This window comes from Scyliorhinus torazame, chromosome 8 (genome assembly GCF_047496885.1).
Source record: "Scyliorhinus torazame isolate Kashiwa2021f chromosome 8, sScyTor2.1, whole genome shotgun sequence".
Classification (NCBI taxonomy): domain Eukaryota; kingdom Metazoa; phylum Chordata; class Chondrichthyes; order Carcharhiniformes; family Scyliorhinidae; genus Scyliorhinus; species Scyliorhinus torazame.
Genome location: NC_092714.1, coordinates 173,182,298 through 173,199,313, shown reverse-complemented (window position 1 = coordinate 173,199,313; position 17,016 = coordinate 173,182,298). Strand labels below are relative to the sequence as shown.

Genomic DNA, 17,016 nt, shown 5'->3' with positions numbered 1-17,016 from the left:
AGGTGCCTGTTGGTGTAGATAGAGAGAAACAATTCTTCTGTTAAGAGAGGACAGAATGAGGGAGTACAACCGAAAAACGAGAGTTGGACCATTCAGAGCTGATGTCAGGAAGCTCTTCTTCACACAAGTGAAAATCAGGAAGTCCCTCACCCAGAAACCCACGGTTTAAATTACAAAACTGAGATTGATCAATTTTAGACAAGGCATTTAAGGGAATGAAACCCTGGTGGGCCAAAGTATTTAAAGGTACAGAGCTGTCATTATCTATTGAATAGAGAACAGGCTTGGGGGCTATTTCTGTCCCCAGGGTCTCAGTTTGTCTCCTGATTCAGCTACAACTCAATCCTTACCAGGTGAGGCCTTGTTTTGTATTTGTTAGTGGTTGTAAATGACTCACCTCGGAGTCAGAAAGTACTGAATTGGAGGCCCATTCCAGAGATTTAAACACATATGGGCAGGATTCTCTGACCCCCCCACCGGGTCGGAGAATCCCCAGGGGGCGGCGCGAATCCCGCCCCGCCACCCGATGCCGGCTGCTGTATTCTCCAGCGCCATTTTTCGGGCGGGAGCGGGACTCACACCACGCTGGTCGGGGGCCATTGGCAGCGCCCCCCACCCCCCCCCCCCGGCGATTCTCCGGGCCCCGATGGACCGAGCGGCCGTCCGTTTTTGGCCAGTCCCGCCGGCGTGGATTGCGCATGGTCCCACACGGCGGGACCTGGCAGGTAAGTCGGCGTGGGCAGTCCTCGGGGGGGGGGGGGGGGGGGGGGGGAGTTCCGACCCTGGGGGGGCCCGCACGGTAGCCTGGCCCGCGATCAGGGCCCACCTATCTGCGGGCGGGCTTGTTCCGTGGGGGCACTTCTTCCTTCCGCGCCGGTCCCTGTAGGGCTCCACCATGGCCGGCGGGAAGAAGAGAACCCCCTGCGCATGCGCAAAAATACGACGGCTGCTCTGCGCGTGTGCGGAATCACGGCGGCGGCTCTGCGCATGTGCGAGATCACGATGGCCGTTCTGCGCATGCGCAAACTCGTGCAGTCCCTTTGGCGCCGGCTGGAGCAGCGCCAACCCCTCCGGCGTCCACCTAGCCCCCGAGACAGGTGAGAATTCCTCACCTTGGGGGCCCGTTGACGCCGGAGTCGTTGCCGCCGGTTTTCCCGCCAGCGTGGGACTTAGTCCCCGGAAGCTAGAATCCCGGCCATAATCTAAACTGATGCACTACAGAAGGAGTGCTACACTGTGGGACATGCCACCTTCTGGATGAGATATTAAGCCAGGGCCCCAACTTATCATTTTCCTGTTCTTGAGATGTGAATCGTCGGCAAGGTCAGCATTTATTGCCCATCCACAAATTACACACGTGGTGGTGAGGTATTGCAGAGGATGTAAAAAACCTGTGACATTATTCAAAGAGGATCCAGTGTCCTTCCCAATATTTACACATCAACCATCCTCACGAAAACAGATGAGCGTTGCTGTTTGGGGGATCTTACGGTGTGCAAACAGGATGCTGCATGTATTACATTACAACAGAGGTTGTCCTACAACAAAATACCTCAGTGCTTCTAGAGTACTTTGGGACATCTTGCAAGGCACTACAGAAGTGCAAGACTTTCTTTAGTACAGAGTTATTTTTAAAACAAATGTTTTTCTGCCTTACCCAAGGGGACGTTGGATCAAAGCTGGGTGAATCTGCTGGATGCCCAAAGCCAATCCTGCAAATAAAATAATTAAATATAAATAAAAGCATTGCAAGACAGAACAATGCTAAGAGGTTGGGGAGGGGGGCGGGTTGTAGGATAAAACCATTTATCTGCCCTTAATCTAGTTTTCTTTTAATTATTTTATGGGATGTGGGCGTCACTGGCTAGGCCAGCATTTATTGCCCATCCCTAATTGCCCTGGAGAAGGTAGCAAGTCGCCATCTTGAACTGCTGCAGGTCCAGAACTGGAGGGACACCCACAGCGCTGTTAGGGAGGGAAGTCCAGGCTTTTGACCCAGCTACAGTGAAGGAATGCCGATTTTGTTCCTAGTTAGGATAGAGTTTGGTTTGGAGGGGAACCTGTAGGGGGTGGTGTTTCCATGCACCTACTGCCCTTGTCCTTCTAGATGGGAGAGATCAGGGTCTGGAAGGTGCTGCTGAAGGAGCCTTGGTGAGTTGCTGCAGTGCATCTTGGAAGATGGTACACACGGCTGCTACTGTGCTTTACTGCTGGAGAAAGTGAATGTTTGATGAATGTGGAGTGAGTCAAGTGGGCTGCTTTGTCCTGGGGGTGGAGCTGCACTCATCCAGGCAAGTGGAGAGTATTCCATCACATAGCTGACTTGTTCCTTACAGATGGTGTAAGTTCCTTACCGGCTTTGGGGAGTCAGGAGGTGAGTTATTCACCATAGAATTCTCTCCTTCTGACCATCTCTTCTAGTCACTGCATAATATATATGACTACTCCAGCTCAGTTTCTGGTCAATGGTAACATCCAGGATATTGATAGTGGGGAATTCAGCGATGCTAATGTCATTGAATGTCATGTGGAGATGGTTAGATTCTCTCTTGTTGAAGATGGTCATTGTCTGGCACTTGTGTGGCGTGAATATTACTTGCCACTTGTCAGTCCAAGCCCGATGGCCTCCAGTATTTGCTGCATTTGCACACTGACTGCTGTGGAATCAGTTGTGAATGGTGCTGAACATAGTCATCAGTGAACATCCCCACTTCTTTTTTTATTCGTTCATGGGATGTGGGCATCGCATTCTGTGCCAGCATTTATTGCCCATTCCGAGGGCGGCAGTTAAGAGTCAACCAAATTGTTGTGGGTCTGGAGTCACATGTAGGCCAGGCCAGGTAAGGATGGCAGATTTCCTTCCCGAAAGGACATTCGTGAACCAGATGATTTTTTATGGCAATCGACAATGATTTCATTGTCATCATTAGACTTTTAATTCCAGATATTTACCGAACTCAAATTTTGCCATCTGCAGTGGCGGGATTTGAACCTGGATCTCCAGAGCATTATTCTGGGCCTCTGGTTTACTAGTCCAGTGACAATACCACTACACCACTGCGTGCCCTAATGATTCTGACCTTATGATGGAAGGAAAGATTGATGAAGCAGCTGAAGATGGTCGGGCCCCGGACACAATCCTGAGGAACTCCTGCAGTGATGTTCCGGGACTGAGATGCTTGACCTCCAATCACCACAACCATCTTCCTTTGTGCCAGGTGGAATTCCAACCAATGGAGAGTTTTCCCCCCTGACCCAGATTCTCATTGATGTTAATTTTGCAAGGCTCCTTGATGCTACACTTGGTCAAATGCTACCATGGTATCAAGGGCAGTCACTCTCATGTCCCCTATGGTGTTCAGCTCTTTTGCCCATGTTTGGACCAAGGCTGTTTTGAGATCAGGAGTTGAGTGGCCTTGTCAAACACCAAATTGCGTTTCAGTGAGCAGGTTATTGCTGAGTAAATACCACTTTATTGCAATGTCAATGACACCTTCCATCACTTTGCTGATGGAACCCCAAATGTTAATGTCTCTCTAAACAACTTGTCCCATGCCTCTCGGAGCTGAGTTGTAGATAGCCTTTGGTCAGAGATCTGTAGGCACAAGACTCTGTGGCAAGACTCAGGGTCCCCACACACCTAACCTTAAAATCAGCAGGCAGGGAGGCTCACATTCCCATCAGTCTGACCTGCAATTAGACCCTAGAGATGAAGGGAGACTGCCTACACGGGGAAGAATTTTCAACCTTGGTTGGGGTGTAAAGCAGATGGCAAATCTGAGGTCGCTCGTTACACCATGATGCTTCACACAAAATTGTTCATTCTTATGACCCAGGTACCTCCAGAATTCATTCAACTTGTGGCCTACTCTAATAAAGAGGTGCTCCCCTTGAAGGAGTCCAGACTTTTTTAACCAAGAGAACAGGAGAAATCCAGTCATAAAGACAGTCAGCCTTTGATAGCTATTCAAGAAAGTTCGCTGGATGGGGCGTAGGGATAGTGAAAGTGATTCAGTCAGTTATAATGGTGTGCGGCTCCTGCATATTTCTCTTATTTCCCTTTCTTTTATTTTGCCATTATCATTTTTGATCCAAGGATGATTAATGGACATGGATCTTTAAGTCAAAGAGCAGAATTCAAATCCTGCTGGTTTGAACAGGAAGCTCCAGACTGTCGGACCTGTGAGGGGGATGGGTTGGGACTCGGTTTGATTGATTGGCTATCCGGAATGAATTGGCCCATAATGCTGTACTCTGCCTAGTTAACAGGTGGTGATTGGCTTTTTTTCCCCAAATTCATTTACGGGATGTGGGCATCACTGGTTAGGCCAGCATTTAGTGCCCATCCCCAGTTGCCCTTCAGAAGGTGATGGTGAGCTGCCTTCTTGAAAAGCTGTAGTCCGAGATGTGGGCGCACAGTGCTGCTAGGGATGTACTTTGACCCAGCCAGCGATAGTGAAGGAACGCCGATATAGTTCCTAGTGAGGATGGAAGGGCGATGTATTTCCAAGTCTAGGTAGTGAGTGACTTGGAGGGGAAGCTCCAGGTGGTGGGGTTCCCAGGTGTCTCCTGCCCTTGTCCTTCTAGATGGTAGTGGTTGTGAATTTGGAAGGTGCTGTCTGAGGAACATTGGTGAGTTACTGCAGTGCATCTTGTAGTTGGTACACACAGCTGCCACTGTTTGTCGGTGATGGAGGGTTTGAATGTTTATGGAAGGGGGTAACAATCAAGCGGGCTGCTTTGTTCTGGATAGCGTCGAGCTTCTTGAGTGTTGTTGGACCTACACTCATTCAGGCAAGTGGATTGTATTCCATTTCACTCCTGACTTGTGCCTTGTAGATGGACAGGCTTTTAGGGCATCAGGAGATGAGTTACTCTCCATAGGATTCCTAGCCTTTGATCTGCTCTGGTAGCCATAGTATTACCATGGCAGATCCAGTTCATTTTCTGATCCAATGGTCACCCAGGATGTTGACTGTGGGGGATTCAGCGATGGTAATGCTGGGGGTGATGGTTAGATCCTCTCTTGTAGGAGATGGTCATTGCCTGGCACTTGTGTGGCACGAATGTTACTTGTCACTTGTCAGCCAAAGTGAATGGTGTGAATCCCAGTGGATTGCTTTTCCGAGTCCCAAGGAGTTTCAGTTTTGATTCTTGCAACCCAGGGGTAAGAACCTGCAAATTCTCCCCAGAAAAGCTGCTGTGAGTGCCGTATCGCCCCAGAAATGCTGCTGTGCTATCTCTCAAGAAACACAGAAGCAGAACCAACTATTTCTCTATCCAGAAAGCTTGCTGTGAGTGCAATCTCTCTGCTGAAAGCTACTGTGAGGGCTGCATTCCTGAAACTACAGAGCCCTGAATATAAACCACAAACTGAAAGCAATGTTTGAAGAGAAGTAAGGCACCACTCCAGAAAAGCTGTAAGTACTGCAGATGTGCGGCGCCGTAGCACAGTGGTTAGCACAATTGCTTCACAGCGCCAGGATCCCAGGTTTGATTTCCGGCTTGGGTCACTGTCTGTGCGCAGTCTGCACGTTCTCCCCGTGTCTGCGTGGGTTTCCTCCGGGTGCTCCGGTTTCCCGAAAGATGTGCCGGTTAGGTGAATTGAACATTCTGAATGCTCCCTCTGTGTACCCAAACAGGCGCTGGAGTGTGGCGACTAGGGGATTTTCACAGTAACTTCATTGCAGTGTAAATGTAATCCTATTGTGACACTAATAAAGATTATTATTATTTTCAAACTACAGAGAACCTGAATGAATGGATGATTCCACAGAAATGATCGGTATAGGCTGCAAACAGAGACTTTAATCTGCAAGCTTGCTGGGAAGAAAGATGTGCTAAAAGCCATCATCTAAAACAAATCCTTTTCCTCCAGCTTATTATTTTTACCCTTTCCACCCCTCGGTGTTTGTCTGCCTTGTGTGTGTGTTTGTGTAGAGGGTGGAGGCCAAGTGGGAATTAGGTATTAGTTAATAGTTAATCTGTTGTATTTGCTACATATTTCATTATGTTCTTGTTCTAAATAAACAGCAATTGTGTTTAAGCTTACAAACCTGGTGACTGGGCAGCCATGGGCCAAAAAGTTTTAGTTGTATTTTTATCAGAATCATTGGTTAATCCACTGGTGTTGCGACTCCGGGGCACGTGGGGTTGGAATTGACCATGCACTAGCCCAGGGTGTCATTAACAATGGTAGCCCAGGGTGTCATTAACAATGGTAAGGAGGTCTCAGGTTGTACAACAGATCAGACACAGGGGGATGCAGAGTAAGGCTCCAGAAGGGCAGCTACTCTACACAGAGGCTGGTTACTTACCAGTTTGTATGGTTCTTGGTTTTGCCCCCAGGTAGGCTAGATTGACATTAGCTTTTCTGCCATCAATGATGGGATTGGGATCCTTACATGCTCGATCTGCTGAGACCCTGTCTGCCATGGTGACCTGTGACAAACAAATAAACAATGCTGTTAGTCGTTAAACTGAACCAGTGCGCACAACTTCCGCAGTGGATCAAAATATTGGGAAATGGAGCCACACCGATCCATGGTTCAGGTTGCTAGCCTGAATCAAAGTGACTGACCCAGGCCCATCAGGAGTGCATCAACCAGCCTTAACAATCTAGGCCTTGTGCTGAGACATCAGCAACAGCAGCCTGCCGAGGCTCTCGATACAAGCTCGCACAATTAAATCAACAGTTCTTTATGCAGTGCAGAGGAGGATGCTTAAGTCTCCAATGAAATGCTCCCCACCACTGAGGTTAGGACATTTTGGGGACAGAATAAATCTGAGGCATTGCATTTACAGAGTGAGCCTTTAATATCAGTAGCCTCCAGTTTATAATAATAATAATCTACAAGTAGGCTTACATTAACACTGCAATGAAGTTACAGTGAAAAGCCCCGAGTCGCCACATTCTGGCACTTGTTCAGGTACACAGAGGGAGAGTTCAGAACGTCCAAATTACCTAATAGCACGTCTTTCGGGACTTTTGGGAAGAAACCGGAGCACCCGGAGGAAACCCACGCAGATACGGGGAGAACGTGCAGGCTCCGCATAGACAGTGACCCAATCCGGGAGTCACTCAGAATCTCAGGACATTACCAAGCATGGCAACAGCCAATTGTCTTTATTTTAGGCAAACATAGCAGCAGCATGATGGGGCAGACAGCATTGAGACAAAAGAGCAGATAATCTGTTATCCTGATATTGGACAGGACACCAGAGAACTCCCCAGCTCTTCTTCCAATCATGCTGTGGAATCTGGTGGGGGTGGGGGGGAGAGAGAGAGAGAGAGAGAGAGGTGGGAGGCACCTCGCTCAGTGCAGCCAAGCACCAGAGTGGGACTGGATCCCCTAAACGTCCAACTCAAACGTGACAGCGCTACCATCCAGCCAAACACCCAAGTCATGTGAATTTTCAAAAAATATTTGATAAGGTTTCATATAACAGACTTATGGCAAAGATAATGGCAGATGGAATGAATATGAATGTGTCCACATGATAGGAGAGGTGGTGAAGGACAGACAGCAAAAAGGAGGTATAACAAAAAATAATTTGCATTTTTGAAAAAGAAATAACCAACCAACCAACTGGTTGGATTTTGGAACAAACTCCGTGAGAGGGTAGTGGAGGCAGGTTCGACTGAGGCATCCAAAAGGGAATTGGATTGAATGTGCACGGTTATGGGGATAAGGTGGGTGGGACTAGGTAGAATGCTCTTTCAGATGGCCAGTACAGATTCAATGGGCTGAATGGCCTCCTTCTGCACTGTAAAGATTAGGTGATTTATATTGCATCTTTCGTGAACTCAAAACCTTCCCAGGCGCTTTGCAACCAAGTAAATTCTTTAAGCATAGTCACTTTTGTGAGAAGCTCAGCAGCCAATTTGTGCACAAACAGCTAAGTTATAATGAGCGGGTAATCAGTTTTAGTGATGTTGATTGTGTTGGAATTATCTAGTTCATAATTAATATGTTTTAGAATATTAACTTTTAGTTTCAGGAATTAAAGTTTTAGTTGTAGAAAATGGGGCATCTGGGTGAGAAACTGATAACCAACTCTGATGCAAATGCAACTCAAACAATGCTTAAATAATGAATGCTGCATGTTCACATTTCTTTTTTTTAAAATATTTTTATTCTCTTCCTTTTTCACATTTTCTCCCAAATTTACACCCACCAACAACAATAATCAACAACAAATATGTCAATCCCCATAACAATAACAACTATCCCATCCTCCCACCAACCCCCAAACATTAACCCGCATGTTTGGACCCGCAGTCCAAAGACGTGCAGGTTAGGTGGATTGGCCATGATAAATTGCCCTTCGTGTCCAAAGGGGTTGGGTGGGGTTGCTGGGTTACGGGTATGGGGTGGTGTTGTGGGCTTAAATGGGGTGCTCTTTCCAAGGGCCGGTGCAGGCTCGATGGGCCGAATGGCCTCCTTCTGCACTGTAAATTCTATGTATGTTTACATAAACAAATGACAAAAAGGAATCAGGGATTACCCATAGTCACCATTAACACACACCACCCCCCCTCCCCTCAGCCCTCTCGCCCATCCCTCCCAACTAATGTTCGATGTAATCCAGTTCTTGAAAGTGAATAATGAATAATGCCCATGACTTGTAGAACCCCTCCGTCCTTCCCCTCAGTTCAAACTTAACCTTCTCAAGAGTCAAGAATTCCAACAGGTCCCCCCGCCACGCCAGGGCACAGGGTGAAGAGGCTGCTCTCCACCCCAACAGGAACCGTCTTCGGACGATCAACGAGGAGATGGCTACGATATCTGCCTCCACGCCCGTTTCCAACCCTAGCTGGTCCGACACCCCGAGTATGGCCTCCCGGGGACCCAGGTCCAGTTTCACATGCACCACCTTGGAAATTACCCTAAAAACCTCCTTCCAGTAATCCTCTAGCTTTGGACATGACCAAAACATATGAATGTGATTAGCGGCCCACCGCCTCCACCCCCCCCCCCCCCCCAACCCCACCCCCCCCCACCCCCCCCCACCCAACACCCCCCTCCCGCAATGCTCACACACATCTTCTACTCCTTCAAAGAATCGGCTCATCCTCGCCCTCGTGAGGTGTACTCTGTATACCACCTTCAGCTGTATCAGCCCCAACCTCGCACATGAGGTGGAGGCATTTACTCTCCGGAGCACCTCAGACCAGACCCCCTCCTCTATAACCTCTCCCAACTCTTCCACCCACTTTGCTTTGATCCCTTCCAGTGGTGCCTTATCCTCTTCCAAAATAGCTCCATACACCGCTGACACTGCCCCCTTCTCCAGTCCCCCTGTCGTCAGCACCTCCTCCAGCAATGTGGAGGCCGGTTCCTCTGGGAAGCTCTGTATCTCCTTCCTGGCAAAATCCCGAACCTGCATGTACCTAAACCCTTCTCCCTGCTCTAGCCCATACTTCGCTTCCAGCTCCCTCAATCCTGCAAACCGACCCCTAAGAAACACATCTTTTAGCGTCTTAATCCCCTTCTCTTCCCATTTCTGAAAATTTCCATCCCACTTCCCTTGCTCAAATCTGTGGTTCCCCCGAATCGGCATTTCCCTTGACCCTGCCCCCAACCCGAAGTGTTGGCTAAACTGCCTCCAGATTTTCAATGAAGCTATTATTACCGGACTCCCTGAATATTTCCCCGGAGCTATCGGGAGCGGCGCTGTTGCCAGTGCTTTCAGCCCCGACCCCCAGCACAAACTCTGCTCCATTCTGACCCACTGGGAATCAACCCCTCTGACCCAGCTCCGCACCTTCTCCACATTCGCCGCCCAGTAGTAATACATCAGGTTCGGAAGACCCAAACTCCCTGCCTGCCTTCCCCTCTGTGGCAGCACCTTTCTCACTCTGGCCACCTTCCCACCCCATACGAACGAGGTAATCCTTCCCTCCCCATATGAACGAGGTAATCCTTCCCTCAATCTCCCTGAAAAAAGACTTTGGCAGGAAAATCGGTAGGTATTGTAAAATAAACAGAAATCGCGGCAACACATTCATTTTAACCGCCTGTACCCGACCCGCCAGTGACAGAGGAAGGCCGTCCCACCTTGCCAGATCAGATTTCACTCTCCCCACCAAACTAGAGATGTTGTACCTGCGAAACCTCCCCCACTCCCGGGCAACCTGCACCCCCAGATACCTAACGGAATGGCAGCCCCCCCACCCCTGCCCCCACCCCCGGCCGAGACACCACAAAATACTCACTCTTGTCTAGGTTCAGCTTGTACCCCGAGAAAGACCCAAATACTCGCAGGAGCTCCAATATTCCTCCTATCGACGCACTCGGCTCCGACACATACAGCAGCAAGTCGTCGGCATATGAGGACACCCTATGCTCTATCCCCCCCCGCACTTTTCCTTTCCATGCTCCCAAACTTCTTAATGTGATGGCCAACGGCTCAATCGCGAGTGCAAACAGCAGGGGGGGCATAGGACATCCCTGCCTCGTCTCACGGTGGAGAGAAAAGTATCTCGAGCTGCTGTTGTTTGTGCGGACACTCACCCTCGGCTCCTTATATAGTAGCTTTATCCAGTTCACAAATCTTGGTCCAATCCCAAACTTCTCCAGAACTGCCATCAAGTACCCCCATTCTACCCAGTCAAATGCCTTCTCGGTGTCCAATGCCACAACTACCTCTGTTTCCTTTCTTTCCGCCGGTGCCATAACAACGTTCAAAACCCTCCTAATGTTCGAAAACAGCTGCCTCCCTTTCACGAACCCCGTCTGACCCTCACTTATCACCTTCGGGCGACACTCCTCCAGCCTACCCGCCAGTACCTTCGCCAATACTTTTGCGTCCACATTCAGAAGTGATATGGGCCTACACGACCCACACTCCGTCGGATCCTTATCTTTTTTTAGCAACAGTGAAATTTATGCCTGCACCAAGGTTTGTGGCAACACCCCCTTCCCTATCGCCTCTTCAAACATCGCCACCATCAGGGGTGCCAGAATATCCTTGAATTTTTTTATTATATCCCACCGGAAACCCATCCGGCCCTGCCACCTTCCCCGACTGCATCCTCCCAATCGCATCCTTTATCTCCTGCTCCACTATTGCTCCTTCTAATGTAGCCCTGTCCCCCTCCCCTAGCCTCAGGTACTCCAGGTGGCTCTGACCTGTACTCCTCAAAACTCCTCAAACACCTTGTTAATCAGATCCGGAGCCACCACCAACTTCCCTGCCCTATCCCTCACCTGAAGAATTTCTCTTGCCGCTGCTTCCCTCCGGAGCTGACCTGCTAACATACCTTATCTCCATGTTCATAAACTGCACCCCTTGCTCGTCTCAGTTGGCGCACCGCCTTCCTGGTGGACAGTCGGCCGAAGCTCGCCTGTAGTTCCTTCCTCTTTTTCAGCTTCGCTAGGTCCCCATCTTCTGCATAACTCCTATCTACCTCCAACATCTCACCTATTACCCGCTGCTGCTCCGACCTCTCCCCTTTGTGCATTTCTTTTTTAAACATTAACAGTCCCCAACAGGATTGTAACAGTTGAAGGATAAATATTGTGAATAATTCCAAGAAACTCTTCTTCAAAAATACTAACACAGGGGAGGGGTGCAGACAGGACCTTGGTCTAAACACCTCACCCGAAAGACAGCACCTCTGACAATGCAGCACTGGACTGTCAGCCTGAATGATGTGCTCCAATTTTCAGAGTGGGTCTTGAACCCACAACCTTGTGGCTCAGAAACAAGAGTGCAAACCACGTGGCAAGGGAGGTTTGTCAGAATAGAAACTTATGGTGAATGAGGTTCCACAAGGGTCAGCGCGGAGGACTTTCTATCATAAATGATCTAAACTTGGGGTATTGAAGCAGCAATATTGAGGTTTACTGATGACAACCAGTTGGGGTGTTGGACACACTGTGAAAACCAATAGGAGCCCACATAGGCTGTGATGATGCACAGATCCTATCTAGTCGGACCAACAGTGTGGCAGTGTTCCCAATGTCACCGGGACACAGGCTGGCACCATAAGAGCCCCATCAACCTGAGGAGGGCACAAATAATGGGATAAGCTAACACAAGGTCCACCAACGTTAAAGGAAGCATAGTATTGAAGTAGATCCGGATCAAATAGCTACTCTTCAGTTTACGTCCTGTGGTACACACTGATCACAGAAGGTTTTACACACTCAATGCAGCCTAATGTCAAAAAGGTGAAAAACAGAAATGGACTTCAAAAAGGAGAAAAGGAAAGATGGATAAAAGGCAACAAAGGAGATCAGAGATGGTAGATTGTTTCTGCTAATTGCATACATTGTAACAAGGGCACAAACTTGAAAAATATTTTACACAAAGGGGAGGGTCTCTGCCTCAAACCACTGCTGAAAGAGCCATAAATTATTGTGAAAGAGAATTAAGGTAGTTAGAGAAATATTATCGAACACATGAAGATCCAGCAGACAGCAGGCTTATGTGAGCTAGCTCATATGTAGGAAATCACCAACAGAGACTGAAGGGCTGTTTCTGCACTCTAATATTCTATGTTGCCAGAAAACACACAGAATTGCACGCAATGCAAAGTGTGGGGAAGGAGGGTGTTCGCTCTGGCTGTCTGTCTCACTTTCACAGCCTTGTTTGTATCCGAGTGGCTTTGGAGAAGGAGTATGCAGTGTCCAGCAGTATCTGTGATGTCTTACACAACCGGTGGGACCTACAGGGACTGGGGTGCCGAATAAACAATAACATCACAGTTTTGCTTTTAAGTTTCCTTTGGTGCTGTTGAAATGAGAGTTTGCCACTTTATTTTAAACATCTCAGTTTGATTGGACCCCCTGGTAATTTATTATTTTAGTGGTGCCGCTTCAGACAGGGGACAATGGGGGCAACATAAGAGCCATCCCTGGAGGTCCAATTAAAATAGGCCCACAGGATTTCTAAATGACCATGTCACAACCTCTGCTTGCCCCTGCTTTACGCAGCAGTTGCACTTTCACTAGCAGTCCATGCAGGGCAGGAACTGTGCTGCAGAGTGCTGCATGGTGTACTGCGATACAACAAGCCCCTTCTGTTCAGACTAGATAAAAGCCTGAAGTGCAGAACAGCTAACACCCAAGTGCAGTCAGCAACAACAACCTGTTAACCGTAACAAAAAGGAAGCAACCCAGCTGCAGAGTGTGCATTCATCACTACAGGCTGCGCAATCTCCAATTTTTGAAGTGTAGTTACTATTGTAATGTAGGACAAATCTGCAAACAGGATGTTAGGACAATGAACCATTTTAGAAAGTTCTCTCATTTTTCTGATGTTCTGCACTGGCAAATATAAGGTCACAAAGTTGCATTTATGACTTTGTGATTTTCAGAAACCCATTGAAGGCGGCAAGAACCAAAAGATGTTGCTGTTTGTGGGAGCTTGCTGTGCATACTTTGATTGCTGTGTTTCCTACATAACAGTGGATGCCCTTTAAAAGTACATCATTGGCTATGAAGTCTGGGACATTCGGATGCCTTGAAAGGCACAACATAAATGCAAGTTCTTTTTAAAACAGTGCCCTTTTAAGAAGGTAGACCCCACTGTGTGACTGGATTATTTGGCATCTCCAACAAGCAACTGATAACCAAGAAAAATGTGGCAAGGTGGCATGAGGGACTTTGCAATCCACTTACTGGCCTCGTGGATCCATTACCCTTCAATGCTGAATAAACCGAGGGTTTTCCTCAGATAACTGCAGTAAGTATTTGATTCTAATCTTTAAAACAAAAATTCAAATGGGAAACTCAGGATTATTTGACTATTGCTGGTCGAGAGCCATTAAAATAAAATCAAACAACATCCCTTTGTGTGAGTTTCTTTGTTCGACTTTATATTTAAACAGCAGAAGCTGACAACATAGACAGATGAGATGACCAGAATGGGCCTGTTATTCTGCCCAGTGTACGGAAGCTGAATAAATACATGCAGCTAGCTGAAAAACACCCAGTGCTATCGATAGAATCTCGACTTGTGATTCTAATTCTTGTGCACTGTCTGAGCTCTGTAACTCTTTCCAGCCCACGCTCCTAACTGTCCCTTTATGTTAATCCAGCTCCAGGCTACTGCTCAACTCCTCCCAGTCCGTTCCCTGGAGACATTACTTAAAAAGGAGATTGCTCGGCATTTTCTCAGTCACCGTCTGTACATATTTATCCTATTTTGAAGTTACTAATGGATATATTTGCTCAGAGTGATTGGTGGCAGTAGAGGTGCAACAATTAGCTGGTTCGATCTCCGTTTTACTAAATTCAAACAGCACATCTGAATAAGCTGCTCAGCAAACCTTCAAACAATGAGACACATTCTCCTCTCTAAGCAAATCTCCCTCCCAATCCCACCAATTCTTTAAAGAGCATTATTACAAGGATACTCAATTTAATCTACTTTCTCCATTGTCCCCCCCCCCCCCCCCCCCATCCCCCCACACACACACGTGTTCGAAAGACAGGGAAATGTTTGTACTTGGGTCAACCACCCTTCTTCAGCAGTCATTCATCACATGCAGTCACAGACAGTTACCACAACAGACTGTACTGCTGTGAGGTGCAGCACAGATTCTGCCCTCAAGAGGACAGCCACAAACATACACTTTCAATGGGAAGTCATTGGATAACCATTTGGAGCAGGAATTACTGGTTTCTTCCCCTCATTCCTCTCTAACCTGCGGGTGCTGAGATCAATTAAACTCCTCTCCTGTTACTCGGCAGGACCCAGTGCACTGAGCATAGACCAGGAACTTCCCGCTCTCCGATGCACCATATTGTTCTTACCCAGAGTCAAGTGGAAAACTTGACATTGTTCTCTGAATGCTTGTCAGACACAATAGTTCCTGGGTCAGGTCGTCGCAAAGCACTAACATACTCAGAGATTAGTCCTTGGAATCTCAGAATCCCTACAGTGCAGGAGGCCATTTGGCCCATCGACTCTGCACAGACCTTCCAAAGGAGCATCCCAACAGGCCTATCCCTCCACCCCATCCCTGTAACCCCATATAACCTTTGGGGCAATTTATCATGGCCAATCCACCTAACCTGCACACCTTTGGACTGTGGGATGAAACCGGAGCTCCCAGAGGAAACCCACGCAGCCACGAGGAGAAAGTGCAAACACAGACAGTCACCCAAGGACGGAATCGAACCCTGGCATTGAGAGGCAGCAGTGCCAGACCATTATTTCTAATTAAAGGAAAAATAAATTGTGATCCCTTTGTTCTTAGACAAGGAGAAGGACAGCAGGACATGAAGGAGTGTCAAATGCCAGACTGGCTGGTACATTTCAAATCGTAGTTAAGCTCCTGGCACAGTGCCAACACAGTCTGTGATCTTCACCTGGTCTTTCAAGGGTGAAATGTGCCACACCAGCAGATCACTGCCCATCGCTAGGCCGGTTGTGGCCACCAATGTTTGTGTGGACATTTGGTTCCCTTCCCCCTCCCCCCCCCCCCCCCCCCCCCCAAATGGGCTCACAGATACAGCCTCACACCAATCAAGCCACCTGTAGAGGACTCCCACCCTGACTGAGGATAGCTTGCTTCTTATCCTGCCCCAACCCAATCAGGTGTCTGCCCTCCCAACCCAGCCACCAGAAAGCAGGAACAAAATATAGTTAGATACTCTCTCACCACATGCTAGAAGCAGCTGGGTGTTTACCACAGGAACAGGGGAGAAAAACAACCTGCATGTTACAAAATTTAAAGATAATTATAATTGTTGAGGGGGAGGGGGTGGGTGGAGCAAAAGTAAACCAGGAAGTGGGAGGTTGTGGCTTTCCATGCAGTTTATAAATTCAGTCAGCCAGACCGGGTCTGTGTGTGTGTGTCTCTCTCTGTAGATATCACTGTGTAAAAACTCTGTCCTCTCAGGATTTTAAGAGACACATGAAAGAATTACCAACTTCATACTCGTCACAGTCCCATTTCTTGACTGACTTGAGTTGTCAGTTTCTGTTTTAAAACTTCTCATTTGACGATTAGCCCCAAGTGTCTCTGAAAAGGGTCGGTTGAGAATCGGCCAGCTACTTCTGCATTTTGGAGAAAGGAGAAGTGAGGCGGTTTTGAGCAGAAACACAAGGGGGGCAGACTCCCCTGCCAGCCAGGCTGCGAGTCATCTGTGATCAGGCAAGTGTCTCTTCGCTGTGTGCCCCCCCAGCCTCTGCACTCTGCAGCAAGGGAGCTGGGTCACTGCTCCAGACACAGGCTGCTGGAGTCCACCAGCACACCATCTCCATTCAAACAGCTGCTCCTCTTTCAATCCTAATCCTCTCCCCCCCCCCCCCCCCCCCCAAAAGACATCAGTGAAAAGAGAGGGGGAGGGGGGGAAAGAGACAGAGACTGGGGGAACATTCAGCAACACCGGTAAAGCACAAAGTCCCTGGTTCAATGCGCACCCCCCCCCCCCCAATTCCCTCCCCAGATACTTACAAAGCCGTAACCCCGGGATTTCCCCGTCTGCCGGTCAGTGATCACCACCGCTTCCTCAATGTCTCCAAACACCTCAAAGTATTTCCTCAAGGACGAGTCAGTAGTGTGATAGGGCAAGCCACCCACAAAGATCTTGGTAAAGGTAGTGTCCTTCTGCAGCGTGTGCATGGTGTCAGGGTAGGTGCAGGCGAGAGGAGGCTGCGACAGCATTGAACAGACTGGGGACAGACACACACACAGTCCAGGCTTCAGCCCCCCCCCGCTACTCAGTACGGGCAGCCCATACACAGGATCACACAGCCAGAGAGCACTGCACTCAGCAATCACACACGCCGCAACACTCGGGCTTATAGCCTCAAACTGGAAGCTCCACCTTGCAGCTGCTTCATTGGGTGTCTTATTTGCCTAAATGGACTATGGGAACTGTAGTCATTTTATATGTAACAGAAAAAAACGGGCCGTGCCTGGAGCAAGTGCAACTGGTTCAGCAAAGGGTTCCTGGAAATCCCAAAGAAAGGCAGTCAGGCACAACAGCTCCCCCCCGCCCTCATCCACAGCAGACTGTACCCTAACGGCCAATTTGCGCACAGCAAGATCCC

The 17,016-nt window shown here is 48.5% G+C and overlaps 1 protein-coding gene across 1 annotated transcript in view; it reads right to left on the bottom strand.

Moving 5' to 3' along the window:
* The window catches only part of LOC140428255 (RNA-binding protein 38-like), a 90,519-nt gene extending 73,755 nt beyond the window's left edge, over positions 1 to 16,764 (bottom strand). The window contains exons 1-3 of the mRNA XM_072514527.1: positions 16,418 to 16,764; positions 6,318 to 6,441; positions 1,658 to 1,712 (exon numbers count right to left, since the gene is read on the bottom strand). Of these exons, the coding sequence (XP_072370628.1) occupies positions 1,658 to 1,712; positions 6,318 to 6,441; positions 16,418 to 16,627 (389 nt within the window). The 5' untranslated portion in view covers positions 16,628 to 16,764. The remainder of the gene's footprint in view (positions 1 to 1,657; positions 1,713 to 6,317; positions 6,442 to 16,417) is intronic.
* Positions 16,765 to 17,016: the final 252 nt, after the last annotated feature.